This window comes from Malus domestica, chromosome 16, assembly GCF_042453785.1.
Source record: "Malus domestica chromosome 16, GDT2T_hap1".
NCBI lineage: Eukaryota > Viridiplantae > Streptophyta > Magnoliopsida > Rosales > Rosaceae > Malus > Malus domestica.
This window is the reverse complement of record NC_091676.1, coordinates 38,045,111-38,057,789: the sequence shown is the minus strand read 5'-3', so window position 1 is coordinate 38,057,789 and position 12,679 is coordinate 38,045,111. Positions and strand designations below refer to the sequence as shown.

The 12,679-nt window shown below is 36.5% G+C and overlaps 1 protein-coding gene across 1 annotated transcript; it reads right to left on the bottom strand.

Annotated features, from left to right (window-relative positions):
- Positions 1-11,376: 11,376 nt before the first annotated feature.
- LOC114822332 (uncharacterized) lies at positions 11,377-12,426 on the bottom strand. Its single transcript, XM_029096669.1, has 3 exons — positions 12,370-12,426; positions 12,197-12,205; positions 11,377-11,769 (listed from the first exon to the last, which is right to left on the bottom strand). The coding sequence occupies exons 1-3, from the start codon at positions 12,424-12,426 to the stop codon at positions 11,377-11,379; spliced, it is 459 nt and encodes a 152-aa protein (XP_028952502.1).
- Positions 12,427-12,679: the final 253 nt, after the last annotated feature.

The following is a 12,679-nucleotide window of genomic DNA, read 5'->3' as shown; positions in this document are numbered from 1 at the left end:
TCCAAGATCAAGCCCCGACGGCCCTTGGATCAATAAACATCAACAAATCCACACATCCAACCGTTCTTCAAGATCAAGCCCAAAAGCCCTTGAAGATCCGTTCATCACTGTTCTTCAAGATCAAGCCCAAAAGCCCTTGGAGATCCGTTCATCACTGTTCTTCAAAGATCAAGCCCAAAAGCCCCTTTGAAGATCCGCTCAAATCCACCTTCAAGATCAAGTCCACGGCCCTTGAAGAACGTTCATCCTTAGATCAAGCCCAACGGCCCTTTGGATCAATCTCACATCCACAAATACACACCTTACGGAGATCGAATCAAAGGATCAAAAGATAAAGAGATTGTAACCCAAAATCATCAAAAATACAAATATTTGTTTGTGCCACGTCGTTCTTGTCTCTTTCGTTTCAGGAATTTTCTGTGTTCACATATACATCTCTATCATGATTTTCATATTCTTCCATAGTGTTTCATGAGTTTCACGTATCAATTTAGTGATTTTTCAATATTTATCGGAATTAAAATTTTTTTTTAGGTTAAAATGTTCATAAAATTAATTTAGGATAGTCTGCATAATTTTTTTTAAAGTTAATTTTAAAAATAGCCTAAATTCATTCTTTAATAATATGGGGCTAAAATTTTAGGCCAGAAGAGTTAGAGCAGAAAAGCTGTTTCTGGGTTAAAACCTAAATTTTATGGGCTAAAAATTTTAGGTTTTAGACCAAGGGTTGGAGGTGGTCTTAGTGTAGATAATATTATTTACTAAAAAAATATGAATTTTTTTTGTAGCATTTTTGCTCACCACAATAAACTATGGTGTATGCTCACCATACACCTAAGAGCATCCCAAATGAGGACTTTATTCACCATGAGGTTACTACATTTTAAGCCTTAGTGAGAAATTTCATACCCATTGAGCCGGAAAATGGGGCTAAATACACCACTTGGGCTAGCAAATTTCTTTCTTGGGTAACATAAAATTAGGTTATATCTAGCCCCAAAAAATAGTAGGTCCCACGAGAAAAGTAGCAACCCATGTGAACCAAATTCTATCGAGTAATGTTATTCATACCATGTTTTTGTACCACATTTTCATTCCACCTTAAGTGGCATTTGATGTGGACAACCACATCATTTAAATTAATCAGATTTTTTATTTTAGTTCATTATTTAATAAACTAATAATTAAGAAAAACTAGTTAATTAAATGATGATTGTAGTATACAAGGAGTCTTCCTCCTTCATTTCCTTGGGTTTTGCAAATTTTTCAAATGATGTGGTTGTCCACATCAGATGCCACCTAAGATGGTACAGAAATATGGTATAAAACATGGTATGAATAGCATTACTCACTCTCCCTCCACTTGCAAATACACTTATACTCTCATTTTATTCTTTTTTTCAATTCTTTTTTCTTACATATTTTTTTTCCAAAGATCCTCCTACATTTTGTTTGTATGTTTAATGCTTAAGACATAAAATGATATAAGCTATTCTGCTAAAAATGCTCACTTTTATTAATCTAAAATTTTAAATTTCCCCCTTAAAACTTTAACACATCATATATATTTTTTCCTGACTTAAACCCGTTTATTGGGGTTTAACAAAAAATAAATAAATATTAAATTTGTTTTATGACTCAGATTACAAATTTTATAGTCCTAAATGCCCCTTATTATGTGATGAAACATTTGGTTGTGTTTGTTTATCATTTATTGCAATTTGGCTAATTAATGATTGTTTTAAATTTCATAAAATTAAAATTTCAAAATGATTTAACGTTCACGGGTATTGGTGGGTAAAATTTTCAAATAATATTTTTTTTTAAATTGTGTGATACTAATTTACCAATCGATGCTAGGTAGATTGTTGTGTTGTACGCGAAAATCAAATTATTTCAGATAACGAAGTGGAGATTTGTATCTTTCAACATATGAGATTGAAATAAGAGAATCTAATCCAACGAACAATTCATAAACAATGAAATTGAACTTTGTTAGAATTTGAACTTTTTTAGGTTGAAAAGTTCATAAATTGTTTTTAAGATAATACGTCAAAAATCAACCTAGGAAAAGTTAACACAAAATAATAATCACATAATCAAATTACTACATAAATAAATATTTATAGTCCCATTTAGAGCCCGAAAGAAATAGCCCCACATTGGGAGAGATTCTTGTTGGAAATGTGCCCTAAAGCCAATCATATGATGATACTTTACGAACATTTCACATGTTAAACTAATCTAGTTTAAATATAAAGGGCAAAGATTATTGTTTGAGCCGTCTCATATAAATGTTATATGCTTAAACGATAAGTCCAAGGAATATGTGATTGGGAGAATACGATCTAAAGAAGTTAGATTCATGAGACCATTCTTTCGTAGACACATCCTAAACGTTCCTGATCATAGGATTGCCAATTGGGCATTGACAGTCCGTTAAGATCAGTACGTGATGTGTCTTCTCTCAGGGAGAGTGACTAGTCTCGAGTCATTGGTGTGTGTGACATCAAGACAAGTACGTAGGTGCTCAATAGAGAATGAGTCCACTGAACACGATCAACGAAGAGTTCTCATATTCATGTCATATGAGAACTCATGGTTGGGATAATGCAAAGTAGTCCTTTGACCTGAGGCATCACAGTTGTCTTGTGGTTAAGTCCTTGATCTTTGATTATGTCAAAGTCACTCCATTTGGAGGGTGTCCGCGGCATCGTTGGGGTTAAGCCACTTAGCCATGGAGGCAAGTGAATGCGCAACAAAGGATCTCTAACCTCCAAACCGTTTGAGGGAGAATACTCTATGATATGATTAAGAATCTCTGGCCAGAGTATGAATGAGATTTAGGAAGGCGTTCCAAATCACATTCAAGGTAATCATATAAGCACACGAATCACATTGGATAGTAGACATGAATAAATAAACTATCAAACCAAACAATGTGGTCAAGAGTATTGTATTAGAGAAAGACCGTATTGCATTTGTAATCCTAAACTGAATAGGTTCTCTACCTCTTCTGATTAGCTTGGGTAACCATGATATGCTGCTAGGTGTCACTCATGGTTTGTGAAAGCCCTAAACGTGTATAATCACTAAAGGGAGAATTGAAAGTAAGTTTCAATTCACAATCGATTTGAAAGAGTTTTAATCGCCCACTGCCTCGCTAAAAGGAACCTAATGGATCGTACACCGTGTAAGGTGGAGATTGAAGAAACAATGGAGATGAGTAAGAATAATTAAATGGTTTAATTATTTATGGCAAGGATTAATTAATATGTTAATTAATCAAACGAATAAGTTCGTTAAAGACCTCGAGATAGTTTTGGACCTTAAGGCCCAATGGGCTTCGAACGTCAAGCACATTGACTTAAGTTGTATGACAACTTAATGAATAATGATTCACAAAGGCCTAAAAGGCCCAATGAAACCCCAAGGCCGGCCATAATGCTTTTGGAGTGGGTTTTGGACTTATTTACAAGTTTGCCACTCCAATGAATTAGGGTATAAATATGACTTTATAGCCAAAATTCATTTAGGGTTTGTTTTGGAGAAAATTGGATAGAACATGTCTCTCCATTTCTCTCTAAAGAGGCCGGCCCCTTGGAGGGTGTATCTAGCCATACTACTACTCCAAGGTCACTCATTTTCTTCTCCAATCTCTCCTTGGTGTGGAGACTTAGAGGTTCTCAATTTTGGGAACTTGGAGAAACCTTTTCATCCCTCCAAATCCATAGATTTTAGATGCAAGGAATGAAGGCCCTCTCTTTGGGTGATTAGCCTTTGCTTATGCAAAGAGGAATCTACAAAGGTATATATTTCTCAACTCACTTTGATTTGAGTTGAGTCTTGGTTCACCAATCTACTAGGCTTTGAATTTCATGGTTAATGTTTTGTTTTTAAGTGCATGCAAGCATGATTCCGCCTTTAATTGTTAATTGCATGCTTATAGATGTTGCTTAAATGAACATGTTTTCACAAAATATTCCTTCAATTCTTTTATAAGCCTTAAAGATTCCTAAGAACTCTAAAATGGTTTATATCCACCACCACTTTTTTTAGCCCCATATAGAGCCCCTCATTGGGGATGCTCTAATCAATTGTCATGTGTCTTTTCACTTAACCTTGGCTTAAAAAAATTCAAAATTAAAAAAAAGTCACATTTAATGTAAAAGTTAACTAGAGTTAGGTGAAAGGACACGTATTAATTGATTAGGTATATGGTGAGCATACACCATAGTTACGGTGGTGAGCAAAAATACTCCCATATTTTTTACACCAACTATATTCATTATCTTTGAGATCTGTGCAGTACGTACACACAAATCTCAAAATTTAATTTCATATAATTATAATAGGTAAGGTGGTGAACATTACACCACTTGAGGGTGGTGAACATTGCTCTCAGCTACTGTTCTAGAAATCGACCTAAGTAGTAGAGTACCGATGCGATTCAGACCAACAAGTAGAGAAAAATCTGGTGAGGTCTAGGTGGTGTGGCTAGGCAGTTAAGGGTTTAGCATTCCATTGTTTATCTTTTTCTTTTCCTTTTTAATTAAGTTGAAGGGCTTTTTGGGTAGCCTACCCAAAAAATACCCATATTATTTCCCTTGCCATCTCGTGTTTCTCTTCTCTCTGTTTCTTTGCACTAATGTTTTCACTCTCTCTCTTTCTCACCTCCGCTCGTGCTAACTCTAACTTTGCCTATGTCATCTCTCATAGCTCCCGTTGCCTACACTAGCATGTGCCATTGCCTGGTCTCATTTTGCAGCCTCCTCAAACTTTGTGAGTAGGTTTTCAAATTTTTGTTCTTTTTAGATTTGAATATTTAATTTTCTTCATATAGGAATTGAATAGTGTTGAATTCTAGATTCACGATCCTATTTACATATATTGATTTATTGAATCATTGATTAATCTATGAAGGAAAATGATGTCAATGATTGAATTTTCGAATTTGGTTTTGCGTTTGGGTTTTTTTGGGTTTTTCCTATATTTGATGCATCAGTCTGTGATGAAGCCAATGCCATGATGACTTAAGTTTAAGTTTCCCAAATTCTCAATACAAATATTTTTTTTTTAAAGTATAAAAAGGCACCTATATTTATATGTTATATAATAAATTTAATTAAATAGGCAAAAAATAATCACAAAAATCTTGGAGGCGACATGTGGATTTTATCCCGAAGAAGGCAAGATTGTCCTCATTAAATGGACAAGGCATACAAATACTCCCACACGCAGCTTAACATCCCTGGAAGTTTAAACAATTGTTTATGACTGCTCAAAGCTCTCCTGCTCGTGGCATGGAAAAGTTAAAGGTAATAAAGATAAGGATTAATAACTAAATCTTATCTTTAATACATCCCCAATTGAAGATCAACTTCATCAAGTAAGTAATCCATATCACAATCAATCAGGGATACTTCCACCATTATCCAAAGATATTTTCTCCTAATTAATATCCTAAGAATATCCTTTTCTTATTCATCTAACAAATGACACACATTGACCAATAGGATACTGGCACGTGTAAGGTGACTCCTTAACACTATGGCCGACCACCTCTTCCTATAAACCTTCATCTCCACCAAATTTTGGTAAGTTTTTGCTATGCATACAGCCCTAAACACTTACTCTTTCCAGAGATACTAACTTAGGCATCAGAGTTCCACTGGCCAAACCACCCCCTCTTGGCCGTATGAGGCTTTGATCTTTGATCGATCAAATGTGTTGATTGTTTTGTAAGTACACATTCGTCAGTACCGAAGACGGAAAATTTTTACTACCATAATTACTGATAACTTTGCTAAACTAGGCTTGCCTTCCTAAAGATTCTTGGTGGCATGACTCACTAGTTGGATTTTGAATACAAATAAAAGAGCCACAATACCACATCGATCAAAACTGGTTTTGTTAGACTTTATAAACTCTTATGCCTTGTAATTAATTGAATAAAGATTGGAGTGGTGGCATGGACCTTGGGCTTATTTATATAGTCAAGGATCAGAGCTCTTGGAATTGATTGAGACACCCGAAACAGAAGATTATTTTTCTGTTTTTGCATTTTGGACAGTAGCAACCTTTTTTTTTTGTTTTTTGTTTTTTTTGGATTTTTTTTTTGAAAAAAAAATGATATTATCTACACTAAGGGGTGGGGGCACAATGGAGTTGATTAGGGAAGGGTGGGTGTGGTTGAATCTGATTAAGACCGCCTACATATCTTCAAGAAGGAGAATCATTCTACGGGTATAGTTCTAAGGAAGAATAGTGTGAACCACTCTTGATGAATAGCATGTGGTAGGGCGTTAAGGAGATGAGTTCTCCATGGACGTGTATACGTGTTGGGGCCTCTGCTAGGCATAAAGAAAATATGTAGTGGTCTTGTGGAGAATAATAAACTTAGAGAGAAGTCTCAAAGAGAGATAGATGTCTTCCCTGATAAATACCCAAGTTAGAGTATTTACAGGGATCTTGAGAGTCCTTGCAAGGAAATTAATTTTCATCAAATCAGGAGACTATTTAGGAAGAAATCTAGGAAAAGATACTCAATCTTTACGTTGCCTAATCCCCAAATATTTTAACATGACTTTAATTAGGGTTTCTTTACTTGGGAGACAAGTAATATCTTTAATAGGCTTTAAGCCTAGGACGCCGGATTACGCTTAATAGATTGTGTATATTCCGATAAAATCATGAGACAAAAAAAATCATGATCCCACAATCTAAGTCATAGTCAAAATGGTTAAAGGCACATCTTGGCCTTGGTCATTAATACCAGCTTGAAGAAACTCCAACAAACCTCCAAACAAAAAGCCAAGAAAAGACAATAACAAAAAACAAAATAAAACTAAAAAATGTGCTTTCTTTAGGGCCCATCTACACAGATTTTTGGGATTCTTTAGAGCACTTCCACCATGGGCAATTGCCCAGCGGATTGGCAACGAATCCATTGCAATCCCCCATAAACCCCTCTAGCCCACCCAAGCAATTAGGCTAAGGGCAGCCCAACCAAGAGATCAGGTGGAAATTAAAGGCCTGAGCGCCTAGATGGATGTGATATTAGGCTAACGTCAGTCACGTTCTAAAAGAAATTTGCATCAGGCACGTGGGGGCGCATCTCCAACAGCAATTTAGATGGTGGGGTCTACGTGGCAACCCACTCAGTTACTGTTGCTAGGAGCAACGTGGCTTTTTCCAAGCCGTTAGATTTTCAATGGCTATTTTTATGGGCTGTTGGATTTCCATCGGTAAAAAAAAAATTTCAAACCTCCCCCGACAGCTAGATGACATGACAATCTGGACCGTTTGATTTCTAGATTAACGGTCCATGTTTTCCGGCTTTAAAAATTTTATATAAAAAAAATTGTTACCATTAGGCTATGAGTCAAAATCTGGACTGTTGGATTTCAATTTTTTTTGTAATCCAATTGACACACCCCGATCGAGATCGAGGCATGCTGGCCGTCACGTGAGGGTGACATAGTCATGTGCACAGTACCGAAAGCTACTAAAGAGCACTAATAAACAGGAAGTGCTATGAGTGAAATACAAGTGTAAATACTCCTATTCAGAGCATAGAAAGTCTAGGTGTCGTCCAGTAAGACAAGTACTAATTATACAGTACCATAAGATGTCCTACTATTATTTTTATAGGTCAGAACCGACGGAATCCTCGTACGCCACCAACAGTAGTCTACCTAAAACTTGGAGGGGCGCAAAACAGAAAACGTGAGTGGGCAAAAACAAATGTTTTACAAAAACATTTAATTTCTCAACAGTTCTAACCCCTCGCTGTAAAACATGTATAAATTTTCTCAAAAGTAGAATATAAACATATGTATAAATATATATGTAAATATATCAATTCAAATCATGCTTCACATATTCATAATCATAAGTATGCCATGCCAAGATATAACATAGTAAGTAATTCAGGTGAGAATAAATTCATGGAAATATAACATATTAACCGGAACCCCTATGGAAGTCTGTACGGCTGAATTCATAGCTCAATAGTCAAATCTAGCCGGAGTCACTACATTGACCTATACAGCACTCTACTGCACACGAGTCAGAACCAATGAAAAGGTCTATATGACAATACTGGGTGTAATATAAATATGCTCGATACTACTCTCTCATGATAGCTGGGCCATAAATCGCTAGTCACCTATGAGTCGGAACCACCTATAATGGTATGTACGACAGGACTGTGCACCTAAATTGGATCCAATGTGAGCATATAGTGCAGGAGGTGACATCAATAACAGGCATGTGCCATATCTCTGGCTAAATCATAATCACCCTAGGTGCAGGTTTATGAGCTCAATGTTTCTCAATCACATATCACATCATCGATGATTCACATAACCAAACATAACTCACCTGGTACTTACCTAAGCGTCCACAGCACCACAATTATATATTATGCACCATATACTAGCAAATACAAAATATAAATCTATATGCATGACATTCAAGGCATACTTTCATTTAATTGCATTTTCTGGGAAAATATCAAGTATATAAGTATATACTGAAAATCAAAAACCCACTCACTGGTATGTCGAAGGGTCGTAGCCCCCGAGTTGCCCTTGACTACGCTCGTCCTCAGGATAAGTCTCACCTATATGCGAATTAACTGAATAAACGTTAATTTAAAGCACCTAACCAAAACTAACTAATAACTTCTCATACAATGCTCAAATGGGGTGTTTGAATATACCAACGTGATCTACACAACTCCACGAACATCCCCATATTTTTAGAATAATTTTCTGACCACTTACGCGCTGCCACGCGCCGGCCAAGGCACGGCAACATACGCCGCCCACGAGCAGGGACCCTAACAGAATCCCTTAACCCCGTTAGGAATATTCCATGGAATATTTTGTTAAATAACGAAATCCGTTAAACTAACCAACGCCGTTAGGAATATTTCGTCAAAGTTGACGGAATATTCCATCACCCCTAACCTCAGGACTCTGGCGACCGTCGCCGGCTCTGGAAACTGGGAATTTCTTTAAACCTTTATATCTTTGTCGTTTTTCAGCCAAATTTCACGAATTATATATCAAAATGAAGCTTAGGACATGTAGAACAAACCCATACCAGTTTTAGGGCCTAAATCTCACGGGATCTCGTCGGAGAATTTCAAGGAAAACCAGCCAAGCTTGAAACTGACGATCCCGACGTCCAAATCGCTTGGTTTTTCTTCTCTAAGCTTCGTAGGGATGTTTTAAGCTTCCTACAAGCTTCAAATCACCTAAAACCTTCACATTTACGTGTGCATGAATAGTGCACCAAATCAGAGGTTAGAGTTCTCGGGGTTTTTGAGGTTTTCAGGTCTTAAAAATGGTATATATGAACTCAGGGACTTGCAAGGAGTTCGAATCTTACCTTCTTGACGTCGATCCACGCTTGAAGTGTGAGTTTGGCATTCGTCTGTACGTGAGGGAAGGAGAGAGAGAGTGAGTCCGAGGGAGAGAGCACGGCAAAGAAGAGAGAAGGAAAGTTTGTATGTGTGTGTGGTCCACGTGGGTCACCAACCAAAACCACAAAAATTCCTTTCTAATTTCTTCCAAAAATTAGCAAAAAAATGTAAGTTTGAACCCCCATCTACATGCATAACACACCACAACGTTCACATCCAAGGGTAAAATAGTCAATTCACGTCATCGATAATTTATTTCGGGACGGGCTGTGACATAATCCAATAGTCCAGATTAATTAAGTTAATAAAAATTTTAATATCCGAAAAAATTCAAAAACAAAATTTAAAAATTATAATTTTTTTTTCTTCTATAAATATGTAATTTGTATTTTCTTCTATAAATATATAATTTTAAAATTTTAAGTTAATAACACCATTCGGTACTTTATGTAATTTGTATTTATTTAATATAGTACTTTATATAATTTCATATTTATTTAATTTGGTACTTTATTTAAAATAAAACCCTATTTGAATTAAAAAAAATATTTTTTTTATTATTTTATAAAATAAAAAATACTAATATTTTAATGCGAATTGCTTTGGCTATTCAATTTAGGGATGGAAATGCAATAGGCAATTACAATTCATTAAGGGCGGTTACTATTCCTTGAGGGGATTGAATTGCCTATTACCAAAGGGAGCCTTTACACACTGGAAGTGCTCTTAGTTGCTTCTAGGTAGCTTTACCTTGTTCTTTGCTTAATTTGCACGATTGTCATGGCTTGTCATTTGTTCACTGAATACTGAAAGCTTCATTTGTTTTTTTTACTTCAATTCTTATTGCTTAAGGTCATACTTAGAGTATATACTGGCCAGTAAGGGCTATATCCTCGTTAGCAAACAGGGTTAGTTACAAGTAGCTTTCAGGTCGACTACCTGAGCTAACTACATTTAGTCATATGGATGAGGATCCTCTCTGGATCCTCTTTGTGGGGATCCTCACATCATGATCGTTCATCGTATATCGTGTGGTCAGTTTTCGTTAGGTACTATTTATGTTAAATTTTAAATAAAAAATTCAAAATAATTTCTGATCGAATGATGTACGATAAACGGTTAGGATGTGAGAATTCCTAAAATCCCCACAATTTGGATCCGAATAGGATCCAAATCCTAGTCATATGACAAAAAGCTTTTGGTGGAGCCTGTGTGGATTTTCTATGTCCTTCTCTCTCTCCCCTTATTATCGCTTCCAATACAACAAACTATTATAGTCATGTATTGGTAGAGATGAAAACTACGTAACCAAAACTAGACACTAAAAAGAATGTTTTAGGGAACTAAAACATAATCGCGATCACTCTTAGCCCTCCACGGTTGATAAGGGACTAAAGGAGCTTCTCAATAAACGCTCCGAAATACAAGCGTTAACATATTTAAGAGCTACATTAGCAAAGCCATCATTTGATTTCAGAAAGCTTCATATAAGTGTTTTTTATTGGTTGCGTAAAGGAGCTTCCAGGTAGGTTTTGAAATTACAACGAACCCTTTCTTCTTTCTTCGTGAAAGAGAAAAATTTAGAAAGGAATACAAAGAGGGGAAAAGCAAAAGAGAGAGACTACATCCACCGATTATTTGTTTTTCAATAATCCTAATCCTGAAAATTGAAATGAAGCCTATTATTTTAATGGAGGAAAGGAGAAGAACTCAATTTGCGTACGTAAAAATTGAAAGATGACAATGGATCTGTGTTTTGACTATTTTTCCCTTGAGCTGCAAGGTGAGTTCCATTTGAAGGATGAAACTTGAGCTGACAATTCAAATGACCCCAGAACTTAACTGAACCAAGCAACCCTACTCTCCACCTTGCCCTCAAATTTCCCTTCAAGTTAAAAACAATTCTGTCCCGCTTCATCCATCAGCTCCGGATTCAGCGGAATCTACGATGATTGCACCAAGTAATGGAAATCAACCAAGCTATTTTTATTGACTTCGAACGGATACGCCACCAGCCCCGCAATGTTCAGCCCTCGGAAGCTCAGCATGAAGCTTGTATCCGAAAAGCTTGCATGCGCATTGGTGTTGTCGTTCTCCGCCCTTACAACAATGGTGATCTCCGTTTCAAGAAGACTGGCCTCGGTGTTTTGAAAGTTATCGAGATAAGCAGAGGTGACGGTGATTAAAGGCACCCTTGGATGGATGATCATGTAGCCGGAAAACACCACGATGCCTGCAATGATCACGGCTATGGCTACGACGGTGCAGATTATGGCTGCAAACCAAACCAAAGTGTGCGTGGCTGATCCTTGGGTTAATTTTCTTGTCATTAAGGGCTAACCCGAAAAGCGACAACATATATAGGGCAAAAGTGTTTTCGGGGTATTACGAGCAGTTTAACGTTGGATCAGGGTGGTGGTGGTGGTAATTTTAGGGTTGAGTGGCTTCCCCCAAGACATGGAATTAAGTTGAGGTTGTTCCTGTTTCTTATTGGTACGGAAGGTTTTGGTATCTTCTTTTCCTTATGTGAAAGCATTTGTGTATGTGTGTATGTATGTGTGTTTGTGTGTATATATAGGTGTTGTAAGCTGTAGGTACCCCTTCCATCTAGGTATCTTGCTCACTACTTTTTTTCTTGTAAAGCAAAATATGTTGGAATATATGAGTACACACAAGTCAACAACATAATCAATGTAGCGATAGGATTACATCCACGAACAACCTCAACACACAACTCTACATGCAATCTACAAAACGACTTACCTGATGTTGCTGCCATTGAATGAACAAGTGAATCAGTCTTCTACTACCAGCACACAGTGATGATCTCTACTAGTAAATAGGGTTTAGTTCTCGAGAGTCTTATTGTGTGGAAGCAAGGACTTCTTCAATATGTATATATACACCAAATTATCCTATCAAAGTTCCACACTTACCGGCCTATTATCAGTAGTGAAGATAAACTCTATCCTCATAACAAGTTCAAGTCCCATCGTGATTCTAATATCTCAGTGAATACCCTACAAGTACTCTTGTTAATTGACTGCACAATAACTAAACTCCACAAGTCCTATTATATCAAGGATCTCAGATTCCTTCAACCACACAACTCGCACAATGAGTTTACGTGTGATTCAAGAAACCTAGTTGTTATCTCATTGTCATTCACACATAGTCTAACATTCTCCCACTTGAATGTCAATGATATTCCTCAATACAATAAGAATCATGATGATCATTGAGTTT